Source organism: Bos taurus, chromosome 5 (assembly GCF_002263795.3).
Source record: "Bos taurus isolate L1 Dominette 01449 registration number 42190680 breed Hereford chromosome 5, ARS-UCD2.0, whole genome shotgun sequence".
Lineage (NCBI taxonomy): Eukaryota > Metazoa > Chordata > Mammalia > Artiodactyla > Bovidae > Bos > Bos taurus.
In genome coordinates, this window is record NC_037332.1 from 68,376,527 (window position 1) to 68,403,876 (window position 27,350).

General features: G+C 37.3%; 1 protein-coding gene across 13 annotated transcripts in view; it reads right to left on the reverse strand.

The window, feature by feature from the left end:
* SLC41A2 (solute carrier family 41 member 2) overlaps window positions 1-27,350 on the reverse strand; it is a 168,917-nt gene that overhangs the window by 17,368 nt on the left and 124,199 nt on the right. For all 13 annotated transcript variants that reach the window (XM_059886472.1, XM_059886473.1, XM_024991803.2 and 10 more), the window contains 4 exons: window positions 25,994-26,141; window positions 23,309-23,388; window positions 12,136-12,267; window positions 10,603-10,751 (listed from right to left, as the gene is read on the reverse strand). In XM_059886472.1, coding sequence (XP_059742455.1) covers window positions 10,603-10,751; window positions 12,136-12,267; window positions 23,309-23,388; window positions 25,994-26,141 — 509 coding nt within the window. The remainder of the gene's footprint in view (window positions 1-10,602; window positions 10,752-12,135; window positions 12,268-23,308; window positions 23,389-25,993; window positions 26,142-27,350) is intronic.

Sequence of the window (27,350 nt, forward strand, 5' to 3'; positions counted from 1 at the left end):
AATGAGTGGGGAAACCAAAGCTCAAGCCCTTCCACATTATATGATGCTGCATCTGAGGAATGTATGAGATCTCTCAAGTTTGTTGGGAATGGGAAAAATGTTGAAAATCTTCATTCTGTAGAACAAACTGAACTCTTAAGTCTGGACTTCAAGACCCTTTTATGATCTTATCAAAGTCTGAAATTTTCAACCTTATTTTCTATTAATTCCCATCCATAAACTCTTTGCTCCAGAAACATTCTTACTTTTTCTGTAAATTTTCTTACTATTTCTGACAACTATTACTATCACCTTATCCTGAGTTTTCTCATTTATTCAGTGAAGGACAGGGAAGCCTAGCAAACTGCAGTCCATGCAGTTGCAAAGAGTTGGATACAATTTAGCGACTGAACAATAACAACTCCCTTTTGCTGAAATGGCATTTTCTGTGGATTGCAAGAAACAAAATTTTATCCATTATAAAACTTCCCTGGAACTTCCATAGCAGTCCAGTGGTTAACACTTGGAGTTTCCAACACAGGGGTTATGGGTTTGATCTCTGGTTGGGGAACTAAGACCACATATGACTCATGGCGTGGCAAAAAAAAAAAAAAGAATTAAAAATAAAATAAAGGTTCCCTCCCCATCTAGAAAAATAACCTCCCAGTACTGAAATTCCATAGCACTGAGTCCTTCTCTTGGGATATATTTATGTCCTGGCCTGGATTCCTACTTAACTTCAGTAGGCACAGATCCTAAGTAAACTCTGTGGAATGAATGCCCTTTAGAGGCAGAGCACCGGACTGGAAGAAGTATGAAGAGCTAACAAAACCAGAGAGAAGAGGCAGCTGTAAATCTTCAAAAACTACATCCTAAAAACTACGGCCCTCACTAACAGCAAAACAGTGTCAAACGTATTCTTGTAAAATACAGTGGTTAGCAGTGTTCACTGGATCCAGACTCCATCTCGCTGTGTGGACTTGGACCAGTCGCTCAAAGTCTCCACATCAACTGCCTCATCTGTAAATGGAAACTAGTTACAACTTACCTCACTGGGTTGTGGTGAGTATTCAGTGAGCTCATGTACCTGAAGTGCCTCATAGACTGCATGGCTCAGAGTATATGTTATATAAGTATTTGCTATTACCATTTTGTAAACATATATATATATATATATATATATATATATATACACACACATATAAAGTAGCTAGAGTACCAAACCTCATGAAGGGAATTGTCAGAGAAGGAAAATTTTCAGAATGAACAACTTAGGTGATAAGGAGATATGCGGGCTTATATACAAGAGAATTGGTACTCTTTTCCTCTCAAAAGTCACAGATCAGGAGGAGATAAAGCTGAACAGTGTAAAATAACAAGTCACACCGTGGCAGAAATAGGTAAATACAGACTTTTAGGTAAAATACAGAGATATTAGAATACAGAATGCACCTGGGAACCTGAAGGAGGTTGTTTTAGGCTGAACAAATGCAAAAACAGATACTTTCTAACATAAAAACAGACTAATTCAAAATTAGCTATTTGGACTTAGAACACAATTTTTTTTAGGAAAATAACACTTTATGTGTTGCCTGGGTTCTCTGGCTAACCCATAAAAGCCAACTGAACTTAATATTACCTTAGCAGCAATTATGGACGTTAATATCAAATACTGTCTTAGTTGCCAGAGAATTTTAATATTAGCATATACATTACTAACTATGTACAACAGTGCTTTGTAACAAACCATCTTTATTGGAGGAGTGGGAATTCACAAAATCAACTACTGGAAATGCAAGAAGGGATCTGAGTGATCACTGCAGCCACTCTACTTCTGGTTTGCCCAGGACAGTCAGGGATTATGCTTGTCTCTCTAATCATAATTTGGATTGGAAATGGCAACCTGCTCCAGCATTCTTGCCTGGAAAATTCTATGGACAGAGGAGCCTGGTGGGCTACAATCCACAGGGCTGCAAAGAGTCGGACACGACTGAACACGCGCTAATCCTACCAAGCACTGTATACTATTAGCTTAGTCCTCCTTACTATCCTTTGAGGGAGGGAAAAAAATAAGGCCAGAGATGTTATGGAACTTGACTAAAGTCACGAAATAAGCAGCAGAGCAGAAGTTCAGACTCTGCTCTGACAATGAAGAGCTCTGTGATGTTTCTATAATGTTCTGCACATTGATCTTATCTTCCCTTTTCTTCCTCTGTCCTTTGTATGTGACATAGTGACATATGTGGTGATTTACAAGGTTTATAAATACTTTCCTTCTGTGAAAACATTTATTCATTTATCTTTGTAGTTAAAATAATGACAATGAATCATGTGAATGTGACTTCAGAACTAAGACACTGCCAATTAAGATGTTGTTTCTGTTAGGATGTCCATGGACCATATTTCTGCCCCAAGCATGTTTTACTAGATGAAAAATGGAAGATGTTTACTCTTAATCTGCATTTGTGCTGTGACCACGTTTATGTTACCGACACAGATCTCAAAACAAATGAACTATTATTTATGAAACAGAAACACTTCTTAGGAAATTCATTATTCAATATTCAGATTATTAAATTTATTATGAGAGTCATTCATTTGCTCATGTAAGTTGGGCTTGGGCTTTGTTGAGAATATTTTTTCTTGAAAACATGAACATGTTTCTAGAAAACATGAACATCCTTGGAAATGTAAGATGGTGCAATTGGCATGTAAGTATAAAATGGCTTTCCTGGTGGAAATCTGCCGTCAATGTGGGAGACCCAGGTTTGATCCCTGGGTTGGGAAGACTCCCTGGAGAAGGGAATGGCTACCCACTCCAGTATTCTTGCCTGGAGGATTACATTGACAAAGGAGCCTGGCAGACCACGGTCCATGGGGTCACAAAGAGTTGGACACTACTGCGTGGCTTTCACTTTTACTTTTCACTTTCATAAAATGAAAAGACAAAACGAAATACTGCCTACTGAAAAGGCAGCAATAAAAACTAAAGAGACTTCTGCTTTCAAATTATATTAATAAGAAGTATATGGGACTTCCCTGGTGGTCCAGTGGCTAACACTCTGTGCTCCCAATGCAGGGTGGGACCTGGGTTTGATCCCTGGTCAGGGAACTAGATCCCAAATGCTGCAACTAAGACCTGGTGCAGCCAAATAAATAAATATTTTTAAAGAAACAAGTGTAAGTACTACTGTTTTGCTAAGGGAAGTTTCAAACTTACTGATATTAATTCAAGCTTCTCATCAGATATAGTGTATACTCTGATCTTCCCTTTTAAACCACCCCACCACCCCAAACCTACTAAAGCACTTTTAAAGAATGAAATCATGCATAAGTGTAAAGTTTGATTCTGAAGGTACATGGGAAGATGCTTATAACCTACTGTTATAAGGAGGTTAAGTCTTCAGCTCCTCTCTAATTATTTCATACATTTAAATCTCATTTCCCGCAGCTAAGAGAAGCCTGTGCAGGGCAGGGACAATATCTTCTATTTCTTTTGTACAGTGACTAGCACCATGCTTGGAAGATTATGAGCATTATACAGTGGGTAAAATCCTGATATTTATATTTTCACCTTTACGAGTTGAGAATTCATCATTCCACCACTGAAGGGAAACATTTTGCCTCTCCTACATTAAAGAACAGACACAGTCAGGTTTTCCACAAATGTTCACAAGAATTTCCCATGGTATTTGGTACTGCTAGGAGTTTAGAAATGTTCTTAGCAAACTAATTTTGAATATGAAACAATCAGTGCCTAAAAGAGGGAATTAAAATTTTCATTTAGAAATGGTTTTGCTTCATTCTTTCTGAATTATATTAACAAACACTTTGTTGGAATTTAATAGGCCTCTCGGGCTAGAAAAGTCTCATTTTTCTTTCCCACTGAACTATTTTATAGCAGAACAAATATTAATATACTCCATATGGGCCTATCTTTTTGCCTTTTGTAGGTTATGTCATCCAAAGTTTAAGCTTTTATCTCTTCACAGACAAAGGAAGCATATTTAGGATTTCAAACACTAAAGTGAACTAGTAGAGGTTTTAAATTAAATAGGGAAATGAGCTGCAATGAATGCTGTTCTTTCTTTGATGAAGAGATCATCAGTCTGCTTATTTGTTTGATAGTTATCTTTGTACCTTCTCGGGTTTATTATGCTGTCCAGGTACTACATCCTTGAAAAGGACTGCAGGGAATGAGGCAAATAAGTGAATTAGAAAACCCTGAGGAGGTATCAAAATTCCCTTTTGCATATCTTAGAAGGAAGGCCAACAAGGTCTGTCATAGCCTGGAATACTGTATTATGCCTTTGATTTAACAAATTAACAGGTTCTGAGCAGTCAATGGAGCATTTGAATAAATAAGATGTGAAGGCAGAGGAAATGACTGCTTGGTGAGAAAGAATTCAATCATCTCTAAGTCTGCAGAAGAAAGTATATACTCTGGTTCTACGAAATCAAAGTTGTGGGTTCCATGAGCTAATTTGATGCAGATAAAAATTCTCGTTTAAAGCCAGCAACTGTACTCTTAGCCATCGCCAGCAGTCTCATAAATGCTGACTGATGGCATAAAAGGTAGAATGGGTGATCAGCATGGTCAGCTTGGTGCTGATCCATTCTTAATGTTGAGAAAACAAAAAAACCCTCAAAATGCATTGTTGCTGGTGGTGAACTAAACTGAATGCCTTCAGCACATTACTCCAGCCTTGACATATTCCAATTACTCTGGCTGCTCCTGGGCTCTGGGCAGGAACAAGAGTAAGAGCACAATCCATCATACCTACTGACTCTATGCGGACTAAACACCACATCACAAAAGCCATTAGGGTCCTTCTAATTTCAAGACACAGGATAAATACCTAAACAAGGAAATTTGTGACAAGTATGTAGATTTTTAAATTTAAAAAACAGTTTCAAAAAATGGACAATGTGCACCTGGGGCAAAAAAAGACACGAACTCAACCATTCTAAGTCCCAAACAATTTCAAGTTTACTTTTTACTTTAAGAAATAATCAGCTATAGAACCAAAATTACTAAGGCAATATGCTCTGAAAAACCTTAAGTTTAAAAACTCCTTACTGGACTTCCTGGTGATCCAGTGGCTAAGAATCCATCAGGAGACACAGGTTCGATCCCTAGTCTAGGAAGATCCCATATGCTGAGTGGCAACTAAGCCCATGAACCTTAAGTACTAAAGCCTCAGCGCCCTAGAGCCTGTGCTCTGCAACAAGAGAAGCCACCGCGATGAGAAGCCCACGCACCACAACTAGGGAAAGACTGCATGCAGTAATGAAGTCCCAGCACAGCCAAAAACAAGTAAATAAATAACATTTTAAAATTCCTTACTATGCAAAAATTCAAACACATACAAAAGTAGAATACAAACTGTCCCCACATCACTCTCATGTCCTATTCCCTCAGTTGCATCCATTTTCAACAATCATTTCCAATTCTGCTTTATCTGAAGTCAACCTTGCACATTCCCTTAAAGTGAAAGTGCACTATATTTCATCTCTAAGCATTTAAGTTATTTCATCTCTAAACATTTCAGTAAATCCTTACAATTCTAACTGAGTGCCAACAGAATTTGTGGTATTTTGTGTTTTATTTTTCATTGCCTTTTATTTTAAATACTTAGGTCAGCGAAAGAGGAAATTTGGAGCAAGGAGAAAATTTAGATTTCTCAGTTTTTCTGGAATTTCTGGTACCTAAATACAGTTGTAAACTTTTCTCTTCCAGAAGAGGGAAACAGAGCTAGCAAGATATAGTCATTTAGTTTAACAAACATTAATTGAGCACTTGAGATGGGGCAAGGTGCCAGAGACAAAAAAAAAGAGTAAAACAAAGACACTTTCTGTAGAATGGGTGAGACAGACACACGAACAGACAATGTCAATATAATGTGGAAAAGCTAGGGTAATGGTATTCACAGGGTACCATGGGAACAGAGAATAAAGGCACTTAGACCAAATTAGGTATTCAAGAAAGACTTCCAGGAAGATGACATCTGAGTAAGTGCAAAAATACTGCAAAGAACTGTCACTATGTCATTATAATAAGTTCGATATCAAGTTTCTTTCAAGTGGATTTACTTCATTTTGTTGGGTGAGGAATTAGGTGGTGGGGGGAAGTTTCCTTAAAGAATACTAGTCTGAGAAGAGAGTGAAATATCAAGAATTGAATTGAGAGAGTAACAGGGACATATATACACTACCATGCGCAAAACAAGTAGCTAGTGGGAAACTGTTCGAGCACAGGGAGCTCAGCCGGGTGCTGTGATGACCTGGAGGGGTGGGGTGGCGCTGAGGATATATGTTATAGCTCGTTCACTTTGTTGTACAGCAGAAATTAACACAACACTGTAAAGCAATTATACCCCCCCAAAACAAAACAAAACCATTCTATCATGTCTTGAGAGAATACCAAAAGGCTTGGTCTCTACCCTCAAGGAGGTAGGAATCTATATAGAGAAAAATTAAGCCTGCATTAGAAAATTTTACTATGGAATAGGTAATCAAAATACAGATTTTAGTGATGGGAAGACAGGTATGGACTGAAATATTTAAGTAAGAGCTGGGACTTCAACCAAGATTTTGAATGTAAGTTTCAGTTCAGTTCAGTTCAGTCGCTCAGTCGTGTCTGACTCTTTGTGACCCCATGAATCGCTTAAACCTAGATCAAAAAAGGAAGCCAGCTGAGTAAAGAATACTAAAATATATGTCTTAAGTGGTAAAGAATTCTTCATCTTTAAAAAGTTTTTATTTATTCTTCCATATTTGGATTAAGTGAAGTAGGCAGGGAAAGGTCAAGATTTTTAATCTAAACCTCAAGCCTCCACAGAGATATGTGAACGTGTGTGCTCATGTATGTGTTAGATATGTTAGTGCTGGAGCATGAAGATTTGAATTGAGAATTTACAAGCAGATTCTAAACTATTCCATTGGAATAATACAATGTCAGGTACAAAAACAAAGATCTTCTCTGGAAGGTATCTAATTCTTGGGGAGGAATAAAAACACAAACTCATAAAAATGAAAGTTGTAAAAGACACAGAAAATTCAATCAATATTACAAGATTAAAAAAAATTTCAATTGTCACTCAGAGATTAATGATTCACCATTTATAATTCTATGTTTAATAACCGTAACAATAACAACAGCATCAGCCAACATTCATATAGCATGTACTATGAAGCCAAGTAATTAAATCATTTAATCCTCCAAAGTGCCTATGAGGCAGGTACTACTACAGATCTTCCTTACCTTATGATAAGGTTATATCCAAAAAAGCCATGGTAAGTTGAAAACACTGTAAATGCATTTAATACAACTATCCTACTGAACATCATAGCTTAGCCTAGCCTGCCTTAAATGTGCTCAGAACACTAACATTATTCTACAGCTGGGCAAAATCATCTAACACAAAGCCTATTTTACACTAAAGTACTGAATAGCTGATATAATTCATTCACTACTGTACTGAAAGCGAAAAACAGAATGGTTGTCTGGGTACAGAATGGTCTTAAGTGGATCGGTTTATTGGTTGGTTGCCCTCATGATTGTACAGCCGACTGGGAACTGTGGCTCGCTGTCACTGCCCGCGTCTTAAGACAGGATTATACTGAGTATCACTAGCCTGGGAAATGATCAAAATTCAAACACTGAAGTATGGTTTCCACTGAATGCATTATTGCTTTTGCACATCATAAAGTTGAAAAATCATTTAAGGTGGACTATCTATATCCCTCCCACTTTACAGAGGAGGTTTGAGGACACAGTGAGATTAGTAATTACTCTTTCCTTAACTCTAGTTTTTCAAACTTTATTCATCAGAATTTGGGCTTTCCAGATGGTTCAGTGGTAAAAAACCCATCTGCCAATCCCGGAGATAGGGGGTCGATCCCTGTGTCAGGAAAATCCCCAGGAGAAGGAAATGGCAACCCACTCAAGTATTCAAGCCTGGAGAATTTCATGGACAGAGGAGCCTGGAGGGCCCCAGTCCCTGGGGTCACAGAGTCGGACACGACTGAGCATGTACCCACAATCAGAATTTACATCAGAGGCTAACAAAAGACGTATAGGTGTACTGTGAGAATAAGGTTGAAATCTAATATTTGTATAAATTCAGATAAATGTCTTATATCCTTCATCAACTTAAGTGAAATGGTGCATGACACTATCTTGGCAAAGAACCATAAAGATAAATGTCAAATCCATCCATGAGGTAAAGAGGTAAAGTTACAAATAGGAACTTACTCTAAAAATGGTGTGTTTAATAGACCAAAGAATGGTCTCTTAAACATTTCCCATCAGATTGAGGAAAGCATCTTTTTCATAATACTTACATACATGGAGAAAATAAATTATAGTAAATGACCATAGCATATACAGCAATAAAGATAGCCAGTAGTAAAAACGCATTTGAAATAACTTCTGTCCCTACCGAACAGTAGAAAAATATTACTCCCCAGATAGGATTAGTTGCTTTTTTTTCCAATCTCTGACAGCAAATTATGCATAGCTATTTCCAGCATTTATTTATATTACGTGACATTATAATACAGTTGTTTGTTCAGTAGTCTTCTCGTCAGGCTGTGAGTCTTTGAGTATAGGGCCTGAATTTATGCATTCTGGGATTTAAAGCCCATACCTTCATCTAGTATCATGAATAGAATGAAGGCTTACTGAAGGAATAAATGAATGAATGATTTGACAGGTGACATCTAATAAAATCCCAAGCACTATAAATCATTATAGAAAAGTTAAAACATCAATAAGGTCACAAGGGTTTTATTACTTTATGAGTAGATTCTTGTCTCCCTTGTTGAGCATTTAAGGCCTTTTTACATTGGTCCTAATCTATCCTTTTAATCTTTTCTCATCTTCTCTTCTTTTAGTTAGATCCACTGTATGAATTACTTCCATTTTCTGGCTTGAGTTCTGTGCTCTGTCATCTCTATACTTTTACTCAGTAATCTCCAAAAGTTTTAGTTTATGCAGTCCTTCAGTATAAATAAGTATACTTTACTTAACACTGTGATAATATGCTTATTGTAAAGCAATCATAAAAACAGAAGAAATATTTTAAACAAATGAGGTAGACATACATAAACAGAAGTTTTAATCTTTCCTTTGTGTAAACAATGCATTGTTTTGCATGTACTTCACTTTTAAAATCAATGATTTATATCAGAAAAACAAATCCCATAGAGTTCTTATGAGAATAAAATGAGTCTCTACATGTAAAGCACTTAGAACAACACTGGTCATATAGGTAACGTAGTAGATGTCAGTTAATTTAGTTAACATTATTACTGTCAATGCAGTTTCTTTTGACTGGAAAATTAATAATTCCACATACTTATCCTCCAGTCCCACTCCTACAAACCCCTTGAAGGCCAAAGTCATATGATATTTTTTCAAAGAATTGTTTGAATGCATCTCTTAAGTTAGGATTTCTCAAAGTAGGAGGTACTAAATCCTACAGACCTTAGCAAGAAGCCATGGCTAAAAAGCCAAAATAAAGATGGAACAGTTGGAAAAAATTAAGGATGGGCTTCTAGAAAATGAGGCAAATGAAAAAAGAAGTGATTATTAACCCTAAGAAAAATAAAATACACAAAACGGAAATATAGTACATTATCTGGCTCTGTAGTAAACAACGCTTGTGTGTGTTAGTCGCTTGGTCACGTCCGACTCTTTGCAACCCCATGGACTGTAGCTAGCCAGGCTCCTCTATCCATGGGGACTCTCCAGGCAAGAACACTGGAGATCACGATAGGGTTGCCATGCCTTTCTCCAGGGGATCTTCCCAACTCAGTAATCTCCCAGGTCTTCTGCACTGCAGGCAGATTCTTTACCATCTGAGCCACCAAGGAAGCCCAAACGATGTTTAGATAGACCCAATGACAGAAACACTGACTACTAATTTAACCCCAAACTGTGATATAACCATATGGGAAAGATACAGCATTATGCCAGCCCTCAAATCCTCAACTTTTGTTAGCAAAAGTCTAAAGGGAATTAAACATGAACTAGAAACTTAGGTATATTACTTTAAAACTCATAGATAAATACCAGAAGAAATTTAAAAACAACAGGGAAAAGGAAAAGATTTTCTTTCTAGAAACTTCTAGAAAGATAAAAGTAGTTTTGTACCACGAGATCAGCAGTGAGAATGGCATCTGTTCTTCTTTTCAGTAGTAACAGAAGTTAAAAAGCAAGGAAGCTTTCTCCTTGCTTTCAAAATTGTAAAAGAAAAATTAAAAGAAACAGAATTTTATATCCAGTCAACCTATTCAAAGCATTTTACAACATGCAAAGACTCAAAATTTTTTCTCCTATGCAGCACTCTTCCTCAGGAATTTATCTGCCAAGACACATTCATAGTAAAGAAGAGAATAAAAAAAAAAAGAGGAGAGAGGGAGGACACAGAATCCAGAAAATAGGAAATCCAGTAGGTCTATTGATCAAATCATATTAAAAGTTATTGGTTTTAAGATCAATATGAAGGCATTCAGCTGAGTTGTAAAATGTTAAAATATTTCTTGTGCTTTTAGACTTAGTTATACGTTAACATTAATCTGAACATAAAAGAAATTACAAGAGGTTTTCTCTCTTACCTGTAACACAGCAGCAAATAAGTATACTACTACAAAGATCACAGTTAAAGAAGTGTGACCACTTTTCATCAAATGAATAGTGTAGAGGAAAATTAAATGTCCAGGTATCACTAAAAGCAGTAGAACTTGAGCAGACTTATTATTTACTCCTGTAATATAAAATATAAAAGTTGTTAAAACAAAATCATGTATTGGTGAATAATAGATCATAGTTATTAAAATTTGAGAATTACTTCTAGTTATTACTACTATAGTGCACAGAATCACATAAAATTCAATTGCTAAAAATAAATTTTAACTATTTATAATTTGCTTAATTTTTAGAAATTTTCCCTATATGTTATATATTAATTAAATGAAAGGTGGTTGATGAAAGCTTGCTGTGAAGAACACTGATCAAACTATAACATTATAAAAACAGAGGGAAGACAAAAGAAAAAATATGAAGTTCTTAAAGTACTGGAACGTATTTTTTTCCTACATCATTTAATTCCTTATTATTGATCATTTTAATAACTAAATGATACCTAATCATCTTCTAATAGAGGTTTTTTGGTCATTAGATGTTTTAATTTTATTTTTCCTTTAGAAGTCTTTCACTGCTATTAAAAGACTGGGTATTTCTGAACCTCATTCAAAAGTTACACTTATTACAATACATTTATTTTCATCAGAAAAAAAAAGTTTTCAAGAATTGTGAGGTTTAAAATTGCAGTTTAGAGGCTTCCCTGGTGGTCCAGTGGTTAAGACTGGGCTTCCACGGCAGGGACACAGGTTTGATCCCTGGTTGCATAAGTTCTGCATGCCCACCACACAGTGCAGTCAAAAATAAAATAAAATGGTGGTTTAGTTTTTTGGATATCATATGCCTGGTACATAACAATGTCCTTGTAACTGAGGTTATCCCCTCTCATTCTGCTTGTTGGGGATCAAATGCCTACATTTAGAAAGGTCAAAAGATTAATGTACGAAAGAGTGTGTGCTATGTGGTTAGCTGCTCAGTTGTGTCCGACTTTTTGCAACCCGAAGGACTGTAGCCCGCCAGGCATCTCTGTCCACGGGGATTGTCCAGGCAACAGTACTGGAGTGGGTTGCCATGCCCTTCTCCAGGGGATCTTCCCAACCCAGGCTTGAACCCAGGTCTCCTGCATTGCAGGCAGATTCTTTATCAGCTGAGCCACTGGGGAAGCCCATGAAAGAGTATGCTTCCCTAAATCACCTAACAATGTTTTCTTATATGCACAAGGTTCTTCTTTCCTAACTTATAAACAAGATATCCAAGAGAAAGATAAAAAAGAAAAACTATAAAAAGTTCTTTAACAATTGCAAAACTGATCCACAGTCTTTCGTTGTTGCTGTTCACTGAGATTTAGTGAACAAAATCTACTCTATTTAAAATCTATCTGGCTCTCAGAAACAGAAAATTGGGCAACATTCATAAACAAAATATGTATTCAACAAATGTTGCCTGCCTGTACTCACAGAGAGGAAGAGTTCCAGGAATAAAATATGCAAAAATCCACAAGCACCTACCTGGACCAAAAAAAGTTCTAAAAGGGTGGTAACAACCTTTGGGTTCATCAGGCAGTTCTCCTGGAATGCTGTGTAAATGAAGGTAGGTAGAAATCCGACTGGCCTGAATGGCCACCAAATTACCACCAATACCTGAAACAGAAGAAAAAACAAATAAGACAGCTTCGCATTTTCAATAATGTGCACAAATTCAACTGAATTTATGTCTCTATGTCACCCTCTGGGCCAATAAAACAGAACAAAGAGTTCTTCTGAAGTGTTGATTTATTTGATGTTGATGTAGATATTCCAAAGGCATAAAATTCCTGCTATGAAAGACTCATTCATTGTTTTTTCAAATCTAACTCACTGTATGGTCTGAAAGCAGAGTAAGTAATTTTTTAAAATTACTATCGCAATCAAGATATAAAACTAGGTAAAAATATGTTTCACATTTATCATCTTAATACATTTATTCAAGTAGATAAGGCTTGATACACATCTTCTCAGATTTTGTTGGGGTCGTTTAATGGACTGGGACCTGGTGGTCTGGAGTCGACGATAAGAAAGTGAAAGAGAGAAAGAGGCTGATATTCTCTGGTTTATGCAGAGAACCAATAAAGCCCTTGACACAGGGCTTGCATCGCTCACGAAGGCACAGGGAGCCCTCTCGAGGGGATGAAGGCACAGGGCGCCTTCTTGAGGGGGTCTTGGAAGCCCAGGCAGGAGAGTGAGCATGCATGACGGGTTTCTACGCTCCAGAGAATTAGCCAGGGGAAGAGAGAGAGAGAGAAACAAAAAAGACATGGGGACCTAAGCTCTGATGGAGCAAAGGTGCTTTAATGATCTTTCTGTGAGTATATTTGGCTGTTGTACAAGAAATTTCTTTCGACAATAATAAAGATCAGAAAACCAAATGTACAGCAACCGTTACCAAGGGAACAAGGGATTAATAATGGTCACAAGGTCAGGAGACAATCCATATCTCAAGAAAGAGGATCGAGACTAAGCAGTTTTGTCATAAGGAGAATGTTTACTGAGGGAGACCCAAGCCTGTCTCATACAGTGACCTCAGTCCTGGGAACAGCTTGCTGCTCCACTTGATAAGGAGCAGAGGATTTATGAGAAACAGCACGTAGGAATCCTCCTGTTAAACATTCCTTGACAAGATTACTAAAGAAATTGGTATAAGACAGTAAAAAAAAATACTCAAGAAAGTGATCTTTTAACCTAGATTATCCTCTCATGTACTCTGAGGAAGAGGAGTTAATGCCAAGAAGCAAAATTAATTCCAAAGGGTGGTAAATACCCACAGGGTGAATTAGGACACCCAAACTCTTTCTACTTTGACAGATTATGAGAGAAGGAGATAGTAGCCATAAAAAGAAGTAGGAAGAAAAAACAACTGAAAATTTCAAATTGTTGAATGCTGAGCATGAGCTAAAATAATCGTTAAGAATATCTGTGAGCCCTGGACACAAGGGGAGTCTACACCCACTGTCAACTGTTTCTGCAAGCATGCTGTGAGTGCTTGTGAGATAGACTCAGGCAGGACAGAACACTTGAGAGAGCCAACTTTGGTGGCACACAACAAGGAATCATATCCAGGACTTCCCTGGTGGTCCAGTGGTTAAGAATCTGCCTGCCAATGCAGGGAGAACAGGTTCCACTCCTGGTCTGAGAAGATCCCACATGTCACAGAGCAACTAAAGCCTGTGAGTCACAACTACAGAGCCCTCGTGCTCTAGAGCCCATGCTCTACAAGAGAAGCCACTGCAACTGGAAGCCTGCACACTGCAATTAGAGAGTAGCTTCCGCTCACCACAACTAGAGAAAGCCTGCACCCAGCAACGAACACCCAGCATAGCCAAAAATTAAATGCATAAATAAATAAGTTTTTAAAAAAGAGAAAGAAACTGCATCCATTTCTGACTCCCTCTCTCATATGAGGGCTTCCCTGGTGGCTCAGATGGTAAAGAATCTGCCTGCGATGCAGGGGACCTGGGTTGGCAAGATCCCCTGGAGAAGGAAATGGCAACCCACCCCAATATTCTTGCCTGAATCCCCATGGACAGAGGAGCCTCGCAGGCTGTAGTCCATAGCGTCGTGGAGAGTTGGACAACAACAACAATAAAATTGGGATCATCTAAACTGAGTCCAGCCAGCTGATTCTAAATATAAAAGTTTTCACTATAAAAAATAAAAGCCTGTGAATGAATGGAGTAAGCAAATGTCTGCAATCTCTCATCATTCTTAACTGTTCTGCTCAAGAGGGAGAATAAAGGAATGTTTTCTGTAGAAACTGAACAAGAGAGACTCAGGCCTCAAGGATACCAGACACTATGTGGTACTGATGGAAAATAAGGATGAACTGGAAGTCTGCATAATTAACAGTGGGATTCCTTCAGACCTTCATTTTGTTCCACGGGGCAGGCAGGAGTCTAACATCCCAGAGCGGAAGTTCGATGTTCCAAACTTGGAGGGCTCCCCATGATATGGCCAACCAACCCCACCCCAATCTTCCAATAGTAAAGTGCCCAGTCAACCACCCTCTCCCACCTCCAAGCTACTTAGCTTCTCAAAGCCTCGGCTGCCTTCCTGTAAAACAGAGAAAACAATCCCTGTCTCATAGAGATGATGACATGAGCAAGTTTGTGTTTAAACTTGGCAACTTTACCACTCTTTTCTCATCAACTGATAGACCACACTGATAAAAAATCAGAACTATGAAGAAGTTTTTTAACAATATTATCAATCAACTTGATCTAAAGGACATTTATAGGACACATCACCCAACAATAGCAGAATACATATTTACAAGTATACACATGGGAACATTCACACAGATGGACCACACTGTGAGCCATAAAAGTTTCAATAAATTTGAAATAATTGCAACATATAAAGTATGTTTTCTGGCCACAAGGGAAAAGATAGATATCTGAGAATTCCCCCAAATGCTGGAAAGTAAACAATACCCTTCCAAATAACCCACAAATCAAAGAAAAAAAATCACATAGGAAATTTTAAAATATTCTGGATTTAATGAAAATGAAAACACAACATATTGAGATTTGTGGGAGGTACCTAGAGTAGTACTTATAAATTCACAGCATTAAATCTTACATTAGAAGAGAAGAGTACTAGTCTATATAAAATAACTAATAAGAAACTGCTGTATAGCACAGGGAATTCTGCTCAGTACTCTCTAATGGCCTATTTGGGAAAAGACTCTAGAATGTTAAAAAAAAAAAGAGTGGATGTATGTGTAACTGATTCACTTTGCTGTACACCTGAAACTAACACAACATTGTAAATCAACTATACTCCAATAAGACATTTTTAAAAACTCACATAATGAGACTAGCATAACTCTGCATTCAAAATCCAACAATGACAATATAAAAAAGGAAAATTATAAGCCAATCTTGTGAATCAAAATAAATGTAAAAAGATATCAATCTGCTGACAAACCAAATCCAGCAAAATGTGTAAAATACATCACCAAAAATCAGATTTATCTTAGGAATATAAGGCTGACTTAATAATTGAAAATAATACATATAGCACATTAACAAATAAATGAAGGAAAAAGATGATTATATTATATGAATAAACAGAAAAGTTGATAAAATTCAGCATTTTATTATTTATTATTAAAAACGCTTAGCAAACCAGGAATTGAGGGGGACTTCTTTAAACTGATACCACATACACTCACCCCCACACACACATCCACACACATGAAATGTGTCATATACAAAAGAGGTACTGCAGATCAATAAAGACTGATATATATTTTTCAATAAATAGTGTTTTTTAATTGCATATTTTTAATTCAAAAATTAATATTAAATGGAAGTCTTATAATTACTCTATCGTAAAAGCTCTAAGTAAAACAGTTCATTTTAACTCAGGTAAACGGTTTTCATGGCAGCCACAGCATTACACTTCATATATGTTGTTCTCCTGTCATGTAACATCCAACAGGTAAGGTACCAAGAGCTCAGAACAGTTACTAATTGTTTGCTCTTTACATTCTGTAACATAAATAGCCACTATCTCAATCAAGCTACAGGCATCATGATAACAGAGGGAATTTGTCTTACTGCTAGCTGTACATAGCAGACACTGATCTAATTTGTTGGATAGCTATTTCATATTTTAAAATATAATTTTAATTAATTTATTTATTATAATTGGAGACTAATTACTTTTCAATATTGTGGTGGTTTTTGCCATACATTGACATGAATCAGCCACAGGTGTATAAGATAGTTATTAAACAACAAAAAAATACCAGTGGGGGTGTAATGGAATTGTGAATTAGTAAAGATTCCCTGGTGCTTCAGACGGTAAAGTGTCTGCCCGCGATGCGGGAGACCCGGGTTTGATCCCTGGGTTGGGAAGATCCCCTGGAGAAGGAAATGGCAACCCACTCCAGTACTCTTGCCTAGAAAATTCCATGGATGGAGGAGCCTAGTGGGCTACAGTCTATGCGGTCCAAAGAGTCGGACACGACTGAGAAACTTGACTTCAAAGGTGAAGTGGCCAGTCTTAGATGAAAGAGTCCACTCTTCTTCTGGGATACAAGTAGAAAAGGTTAAGAGTAGAAGTTAAGGTTAAGACGTTAAGAAGAGGGGTAAAAGAAGAGGAAGGAGAAGGAAGCTGGGAGGTACGGGCCTAAAGCCTCTGTCTTCTCTGCACAGCTGCCCTACAGCAAACATTAAAGGAACTTCTGGCAGGTGGAAAACAAAGCTAGATGGAAATCTCAATCTACAGAAAGTAAAGAAGAGTGCTGAAAATGTTAAATATATCAGATCAGATCAGTCGCTCAGTCGTGTCCGACTCTTTGCGACTCCATGAATCGCAGCACGCCAGGCCTCCCTGTCCATCACCAACTCCTGGAGTTCACCCAGACTCACGTCCATCGAGTCAGTGATGCCATCCAGCCATTTCATCCTCTGTCGTCCCCTTGTCCTCTTGCCCCCAATCCCTCCCAGCATCAGAGTCTTTTCCAATGAGTCAACTCTTTGCATGAGGTGGCCAAAGTACTGGAGTTTCAGCTTTAGCATCATTCCTTCCAAAGAAATCCCAGGGCTGATCTCCTTCAGAATGGACTGGTTGGATCTCCTTGCAGTCCAAGGGACTCTCAAGAGTCTTCTCTAACACCACAGTTCAAAAGCATCAATTCTTCGGCACTCAGCCTTCTTCACAGTCCAACTCTCATATCCATACATGACCACTGGAATAACCATAGCCTTGACTAGATGAACCTTTGTTGGCAAAGTAATGTCTCTGCTTTTGAATATGCTATCCAGGTTGGTCATAACTTTCCTTCCAAGGAGTTAGCGTCTTTTAATTTCATGGCTGCAGTCACCATCTGCAGTGATTTTGGAGCCCAGAAAAATAAAGTCTGACACTGTTTCCACTCTTTCCCCATCTATTTCCCATGAAGTGATGGGACTGGATGCCATGATCTTCGTTTTCTGAATGTTGAGTTTTAAGCCAACTTTTTCACTCTCCACTTTCACTTTCATCAAGAGGCTTTTGAGTTCCTCTTCACTTTCTGCCATAAGGGTGGTGTCATCTGCGTATCTGAGGTTATTGGTATTTCTCCTGGCAATCTTGATTCCAGCTTGTGCTTCTTCCAGTCCAGCATTTCTCATGATGTACTCTGTATATAAGTTAAATAAACAGGGTGACAATATACAGCCTTGACGTACTCCTTTTCCTATTTGGAACCAGTCTGTTGTTCCATGTCCAGTTCTAACTGTTGCTTCCTGACCTGCATACAAATTTCTCAAGAGGCAGGTCAGGTGGTCTGGTATTCCCATCTCTTTCAGAATTTTCCACAGTTTATTGTGATCTCACACAGTCAAAGGCTTTGGCATAGTCGATAAAACAGAAATAGATGTTTTTCTGGAACTCTCTTGCTCTTTCAATGATCCAGCGGATGTTGGCAATTTGATCTTTGGTTCCTCTGCCTTTTCTAAAACCAGCTTGAACATCAGGAAGTTCACGGTTCACATATTGCTGAAGCCTGGCTTGGAGAATTTTGAGCATTACTTTACCAGCGTGTGAGATGAGTACAATTGTGCAGTAGTTTGAGCATTCTTTGGCATTGCCTTTCTTTGGGATTGGAATGAAAACTGACCTTTTCCAGTCCTGTGGCTACTGCTGAGTTTTCCAAATTTGCTGGCATACTGAGTGCAGCACTTTCACAGCATCGTCTTTCAGGATTTGAAATAGCTCAACTGGAATTCTATCACCTCCACTAGCTTTGTTCATAGTGATGCTTTATAAGGCCCACTTGACTTCACATTCCAGGATGTCTGGCTCTAGGTCAGTGATCACACCATCGTGATTATTTTGGTCGTGAAGATCTTTTTTGTACAGTTCTTCTGTGTATTCTTGCCATCTCTTCTTACTATCTTCTGCTTCTGTTAGGTCCATACCATTTCTGTCCTTTATCGAGCCCATCTTTGCATGAAATGTTCCTTTGGTATCTCTGATTTTCTTGAAGAGATCTCTAGTCTTTCCCATTCTGTTGTTTTCCTCTATTGCTTTGCATTAATCGCTGAAGAAGGCTTTCTTATGTCTTCTTACTATTCTTTGGAACTCTGCATTCAGATGTTTATATCTTTCCTTTTCTCCTTTGCTTTTCGCTTCTCTTCTTTTCACAGATATTTGTAAGGCCTCTCCAGACAGCCATTTTGCTTTTTTGCATTTCTTTTCTATGGGGATGGTCTTGATCCCTGTCTCCTGTACAATGTCACGAACCTCATTCCATAGTTCATCAGGCACTCTATCTATCAGATCTAAGCCCTTAAATCTATTTCTCACTTCCACTGTATAATCATAAGGGATTTGATTTAGGTCATACCTGAATGGTCTAGTGGTTTTCCCTACTTTCTTCAATTTAAGTCTGAATTTGGCAATAAGGAGTTCATGGTCTGAGCCACAGTCAGCTCCTGGTTTTGTTTTTGCTGACTGTATAGAGCTTCTCCATCTTTGGCTGCAAAGAATATAATCAATCTGATTTCAGTGTTGACCATCTGGTGATGTCCATGTATAGAGTCTTCTCTTGTGTTGTTGGAAGAGGGTGTTTGTTATGACCAGTACATTTTCTTGGCAAAACTCTATTAGTCTTTGCCCTGCTTCATTCTGTATTCCAAGGACAAATTTGCCTGTTACTCCAGGTGTTTCTTGACTTCCTACTTTTGCATTCCAGTCCCCTATAATGAAAAGGACATCTTTTTTGGGTGTTAGTTCTAAAAGGTCTTATAGGTCTTCATAGAACCATTCAACTTCAGCTTCTTCAGTGTTACTGGTTGGGGCATAGACTTGGATTACTGTGATATTGAATGGTTTGCCTTGGAAGTGAACAGAGATCATTCTGTCATTTTTGAGATTGCATCCAAGTGCTGCATTTCAGACTCTTTTGTTGACCATGATGGCTACTCCATTTCTTCTGAGGGATTCCTGCCCACAATAGTAGATATAATGGTCATCTGAGTTAAATTCATCCATTCCAGTCCATTTCAGTTCACTGATTCCTAAAATGTTGACATTCACTCTTGCCATCTCTTGTTTGACCACTTCCAATTTGCCTTGATTCATGGACCTGATATTCCAGGTTCCTATGCAATATTGCTCTTTACAGCATTGGCCCTTGCTTCTATCACCAGTCACATCCACAGCTGGGTATTCTTTTTGCTTTGGCTCCATCCCTTCATTCTTTCTGGAGTTATTTCTCCTCTGATCTCCAGTAGCATATTGGGCACCTACTGACCTGGGGAGTTTCTCTTTCAGTATCCTATCATTTTGCCTTTTCATACTGTTCATGGGGTTCTCAAGGCAAGAATACTGAAGTGGTTTGCCATTCCCTTCTCCAGTGGACCACATCCTGTCAGATCTCTCTACCATGACCCGCCCATCTTGGGTTGCCCCACGGGCATGGCTTAGTTTTATTGAGTTAGACAAGGCTGTGGTCCTAGTGTGATTAGATTGACTAGTTTTCTGTGAGTATGGTTTCAGTGTGTCTGCCCTCTGATGCCCTCTTGCAACAACTACCGTCTTACTTGGGTTTCTCTTACCTTGGTCTTGGTTAAATATATAGGGAAATATAAAAAGATACCAACCCCTCAGTTTTAATCTTTTAAAAAAATAACTGTGGAAAGCAAAAATGTTACAGGGTTTATAACAAAGTAGAATGTATGACAAAAAGAGCTCATAAGAAAGAGTGAAATTGCAAAAGGATAAGACATAAGGTTCTTATACATAAAGGATAAGAGATAAGGTTCTTATCCTTTATGTAAAGTAGTATATTGCTGTTTGAAAGAGACTGTGATAAAGATATAATAAGCCCTAGATTAGTAGTTCTCAAAGTATGGTCTGGAAAGAAGGTTAGAAGGAAGGTTAGATTCAGAAATTCTAACTCCTGGACAACATATGTACCAGAAGGGGAGGTTCACATCATATATTAGCATGGAAAAAACTTTATGAAATTCTGTGGAAAAGAAATATTTTTAACCCAATGTTTTCCAAACTTAGCTGACCACAGAACTCACTTTTCAAATTATACTTATTAACATGTCGAGAACTATTGTTACAGGAAATGTATTTTAGAAAACGTTACTGGTTCTGAGAGTTGTTAATAAAATTTAAAAGATACCGTAGATATGACTCCTTATCTTTATTTGAGGATTAAATAGTATGCATAGAAGACCTAAAAGTCATTTGCCACATAGTAGGGGCTTACTAAATAGCAAATGATGATGATAATGATATGATAAAGACTATGACAAAACAGGGATCTTTTAAATAGTACATGCCTTAGCACATTTTAAATGAAATTCAATTCTCAGAAGTTCCACTTTCTCTGAGGAATGTGGAATAACTCTTCTCTATCAATGGTTTTAATGAACAGCATTTAACACTAGAAAGAGTTTACAGTGATACCCAACTAAGAGGTTTACTTACTGAGATAAAGAAAAAGATTTACCACCATGCCAGACCATACACAGACTTCCAAAGATAGCACTTCAGCAAACTGTTTCTTATGGAAGGTGAAATCACAGAGAAACTAAAATCTTACTACTAAAGGGGTTGTAATTTAAGTTAAATTTCTCATTAAAATGCTGGGCAGCATGGTTCTAGCTGGGCAACACAGTTCTAACAGTCATTGTTGGATAATATTTATCCTAGTAAACTCATCAAATAATAGTCATTGAAAAGGATTTGAACAGGGGGAAAGAAAGTAGTAGCTATTCGAGGCAGTGAAAATTACATCTCAGTACAGCCACAATACAAGAATCAAATCATGATGAAGGATATAGTTGTATGCATATAGGGAGTCTTAATAGCTAGGGAGAAAAATTCTAATTTGATTGGACAGGCAGGAGAAAATCACTGTTAAATCCCATTATCTTAAAACTAATGTAATAAAAACAATGCTTAAGGTAGACCAGTCTTCTAGTGACATTCAATTTGTATTGAATAGGGAGTGAGTCAAGAAGGCTACTTTATTACTTGACTGATGGCTGGACTGAGATATTAGTGGACTAAAGTGGTAAGACATACTTGTTATATAAATAAATAAACAAATAAATTATGTTAATGTACAAATAGACAAGTTTTGGTCATTATCTATTCAAAGAGGATGACGAACCAGGTAGAATCAAATAGTTTTGTGATTTTACGGGCAGGGAGAATGTTGGTATCAGGAAAATTGGAAGGGGCATCTCTGTTGCTGCTGCTGCTAAGTCGCTTCAGTCGTGTCCGACTCTGTGCGACCCCAGAGACGGCAGCCCACCAGGCTCCCCCGTCCCTGGGATTCTCCAAGCAAGAACACTGGAGTGGGTTGCCATTTCCTTCTCCAATGCATGAAAGTGAAAACGCTCCTCCATCCATGGGATTTTCTAGGCAAGAGTACTGGAGTGGGGTGCCATTGCCTTCTTTGCAATTTATTCATTTACTGAAAAATTAAAATGTTAAGTAAAAATTTTAGATATGGGGACTTCTCTAGTGGCTGAGCAGTTAAGAATCCATCTTGCAATTCAGGGGACATGGGTTCCATCCCTGGTTGGGGAACTAAGATTCCACATGATTCAGAGCAACTAAGAACCCACACAACTAGAGAACTGGTGTGTGGCAATGGAGACCTCATGTGCCACAACTAAGGCTGGATGCAGGAAAATAAATAATTTTTTAAAAAAATTTTAGATATGAAATTAGATTTTAGAGAATTTGCCTCTGTAGAACATATTTTCTTATCTATAAATATATAAAATGATTTATAGTAAATGTTATATCCTCTGATATAGTTTCCTCCAGGAAGAATTATTTTAAATTATATTGGCTTAGGTTATCATGAAATCTAGTTTAATGACAGCCAGCCCTAAAGCCAGTGGGACTGGATTAAAATTATCTTTTTTAAATGGTATTTTAAATGGAATTTATTAAAAAATCCCTGTGAATTTAACTATTATAATTCCCATTTTATAGATAAGAAAAAACATAAAGCAGATCTGAAAAGGATCAGCAGAGGAATGATAGATTTTAATGGGCTGAATTGACTTCAGCAATGCTTAAATCTAGCTAACTCTAATTTAGCCACAAAGATTGATGAGGGCAGCAACAAAACAATGTAAGACAGCATATAAGATAAGGCCAAAGTAAATAATAATAGACTATGGAAATATCCTATGTGGCTCAGATGGTAAAGAATCTGCCTGCAGTGCAGGAGACCCAGGTTCAATCCCTGGGTCGGGAGATCCCCTGGAAAAGGGAGTGGCTACCGGCTCCAATATTCTTGGCTAGAGAATTCCATAGACAGAGGAGCTACAGTCCATGGGGTCACAGAGTCAAACATAAGTGAGTGACTAACACTTTTTTTTTTTCATTCTGCACAGTAACTTTAAAAATCAAGTATGTTTGACTCTTAAATTAATATCTAGAGATAAGATTAAGTAAGAGTTTTTTTCAAAAATATGTTCTGTATACTGAGAACATGGAATGTAATTTCTACCACAAGCAACAACCTGGTACTGAAAACAAAATAGATACAACATTTATTTATTTACTAAATGGATAGAAATAAAATGAAAGAGAGACCTCTGAATTCAAAGATTCCTGTTCATACCTAAGAATACCAAGAGATACTACATCGTTATGAAACAGTAATTCTTACCATTAATAACTGGTGTGTAAACAACAATCCCAACCAAGTTTGGATCAGATACAGTTGTGTCCAGAATAAGGCCCCCAATGCTGAAAGATATAAAATCATGTAATTTAGGGAAGAGGAAAGGACATGGACTAATTTGAAATTGTTTTTTTATATATAAACACTTCTAGTTTTAAAAATAAATATTTAGCTATTTTAAAAACTGAATAAAAAGAAAAGATATTAACAGTAAAAATCAATGTCAGAAGTAAAATGTTGATAATAAAACATGGCATAAGATGTAGCCCCACATTTCAGGGCTCTCCTTCTGGTCTGTGTATTTACATATGCTATTTGTAAAAAGAAAAAAAAAAACATACTTTCAGTGCACTAAAATGTCTTGAAGAGCATATAAGAAATTACTAACAATGTCTATCCCTAGGGCTGAGACTGACAGGAGACTCACGGTTACTTAATATCCTTCTGTGCTTATTCGTTTTTTTTTAAATCATGTGCATTTTATTATCTTTATAATTTAAAATTTTTTTAAAGAGTATTTTTTTACATTTGAAGTAAGCAAGCCACTAAGGGATGACTTTTATTCTGTTCACATTAGATATAGTACATGACAGCATCTTATCATTGCTAAGTTAAAGTAATGAGTTGTAGCCAGAGGAGGAGCTGACCTGGAGAACAGAGGTCCAGAAAAGTAACATACTTTTTTCTTTTTATATAGTGGCAAGACATACTATCAATATCTCAATGGAGCTTGGAGATTTTTGTTGTTGTTTCCAAGACCATTATCAATTGGTTAACTTCAGTCTGTTGGTCTACCTGGTATTATATAAAACAGTGTTGGTCCCAATGTTTCCTGGGATCCTGTTGTTTAAATCCACATTACAGAAAAATGAACCATATGTTGTCACGGAACAGGGTTGATGGTCAAAGTATCAGATCCAATGTACTTACCACTACCAGATAATACTAGGAAATTATTTTTAAAAATTCATTATTAGATCTTTATTATTTTAGTTCTTGAATACTTGAAAGGCTTAATATGCTTATTCTTCTAGGAGTTCCCATAAAATGGTATACTATAAAGTCTAAAAATAGTTATCCTTAGAAATATTTTACTATTTTATGCCCTAATTTAAAAAAATACATATTTCCTAGAATAAAGTAGTTAAGTGTCAAAGAATAAATCTCCCTGCCAAAACACATAGATAATGCTGTGCAGAAAAAAGGAACACTTGCTAAAATACATTTTTAAATAGTTGTATTACCCAGGCAATAAAACTTATAGAAAAGATAGAAAATACAAACAAAAAGAATAAAATAAAAATCAACCATAGTTACATCATTCAGAGTTATACTGTTACCATGTTGATATACAGACTTCGAAACATTTTTAAACATGTATATTTTTAAAAAATAAAAACTCAAATTGTAAAAGTGCTTCTGCTGCTACTGCTAGGTCACTTCAGTCCTGTCTGACTCTGTGCGACTCCACAGCCGGCAGCCTACCAGGCTCCCCCGTCCCTGGGATTCTCCAGGCAACAACACTGGAGTGGGTTGCCATTTCCCTCTCCAATGCATGAAAGTGAACAATGAAAGTGAAGTCGCTCAGTCGTGTCTGACTCTGTGTGACTCCATAGACGGCAGCCTACCAGGCTCCCCCATCCCTGGGATTCTCCAGGCAACAACACTGGAGTGGGTTGCCATTTCCTTCTCCAATGCATGAAAGTGAAAAGTGAAAGTGCAGTCACTCAGTCGTGTCCGACTCTTCGCGACCCCATGGACTGCAGCCTACCAGGCTCCTCCGTCCATGGGATTTTCCAGGCAAGAGTGTTTCACTTTCATTAAATTGTATTTTTATCAAACAAACATATATGCATCATTTAAAAGGTGAAAGTACCACGAAGCATATAACATAGTCCCTAGCCCTAACCCCACGTCCTGCTCTCCACTAGCAATTCTTTTTAACTTCTTTGACTGTTTCTTCTGACATTTACTCCTCTATTTCTAAACAGTATGTTTATACTGCTATTCCTTGATTTTTCATTTCAGACATTTACCTAATGACGTCCAACAGCGGGATGAGCATTTAGTCTCTCTTTCTCTTCCCTCCCCGATGAAGTCCCTTCCTAATTCCCTTCCTTGCCCTCTCCTGCCAATCTGGTGATAGCATTCCAACTTTTGGTGAAATATTTAGGTTTCACTTTATTAAAACAGTGAAATCATTATTCACAATTATTCTCCTTCTCTTTTTGTTATTAAAAATTCCACTGTGATGAATATTCTTACAATTCAATCATTTGCATATATCCATAAGTATATCTTTTAAGTCCTGTCAGAGTCCTAGAAGTGGAGTAATCCAGCAGTATGTACATTTCTAAGGTTTTCTGATATTTACTTGAGCAACTTAGTGTTCAAAATAAGCAATGTCCTTGTCAGGTTAAAACTCACACAAAGATAAAAACACCACTGGATTTTAATCATCAGTCTCGTTAGGATTTGGTTGGGGAAAGGTATGAAACTGCTGATTTCAGTAATCCTTGTCACTTATATCTCAATCACCTGGGATAATAAAGAGCTGGCTACACAAAATGACAGACCTGAGAAATAAAAATAGGCAATTGGTTTGCTTTAATATATACACAGATATATGCATATATAATAACCCACAAACACACACACTTTAATACTAACCTACTTATAACCATAGCAGTTATGACAGGCTCCCAGCCTGAGTGGAGAACTGTCCTTGTGGCTGGATGTTTGGCAGCTATTATAATCCAGATAGGAGTTAGAGCCAAGAAAACGACACCAACTAACGGAGGAATGTAGTAGTATGTCTCTAAAATTAGAAAAGACAACATTTCAATCTCTCTTCTAACCATGTAGCACATGTAAATATTAAAAGTTTGCCAGAAGATATATTATCAAACATACTCATGCTATATATATACTTTATATAAATTTCAAAGTGAAAACTATAGATAAGGTAAAAATGTTACATAATGTAACTGAAAACTAATATATTAATTCAACATTTATTGAAATAGTTACGTGACCTAGAAGTGAACAAGAAGAAGAAAAACAACAGTTAAAAGACTTACTTGGCTCCTACCATTTACCAAGTACTGTGCTAAAAGCTCTGTGCTCATTATCTCACTTAATTTGTCCTTAAACGTATGAGGTAGAAACTCATTCCTACCTTATAAAGAAATGAGGCTTAGGAGTTTAAGAGTACATGCGTGTGTGTGTGCTCAGTTGCTTAGTCATGTCCAACTCTTTTCAACTCCCTGGACTGTAGCCCACCAGGCTCCTCAGTCCATGGAATTTCCCAGGCAAGAATACTGGCATGGGTTACCAGTCCCTTCTCCAGGGGATCTTCCTGACCCAGGGATTGAACCCTCATCTCCTGTATCTCCTGTACTGGCAGGTGGATTCTTAACCAATAAGCCACCTGGGAAGCCCCAAGAAATAGCAAAAATTGGGAGAAAAGGACATCTGTTTGACACCAAAGTTAGTGCTCTAATTGCCAAACTATACAGACCAACAGGATATTGTTTTTACCCATCAGCAACTTACAGCATATGCATTCCATAGAACACTGGCCAATCAATTGATAACAGATATCCTCCCCATCCTGAATAGTGTTACAAGCTCCAAAATAAAAATGAAATACTAGGTCTAATAAAGATAAATGGATTTCTTCACTGCAAAATTCCTCAGAACCTTCATTATGTCAAGACAGAATATAGTATACTATATTAACCACAGTTTGACCAGACTTCCTCATTTCATATCTGGATATTACAACTTAACTTGGACAAGAAATTTAACTTCTATACACTTCTATTTCCTTATCTATAAAATGGCAAAATTTATAACTATTTCATGAGGTTATTATAAGTCTTAAGAGAATTAACTCACATAATTGAACTACAATAGTGCCCTGGCACATAGCTAACATTTACTGAACACTTACTACCATCATAATCATCACTGCCATTAACATACTTTTATTTGTGACATACTTAGGTAACAGACTACCATGATT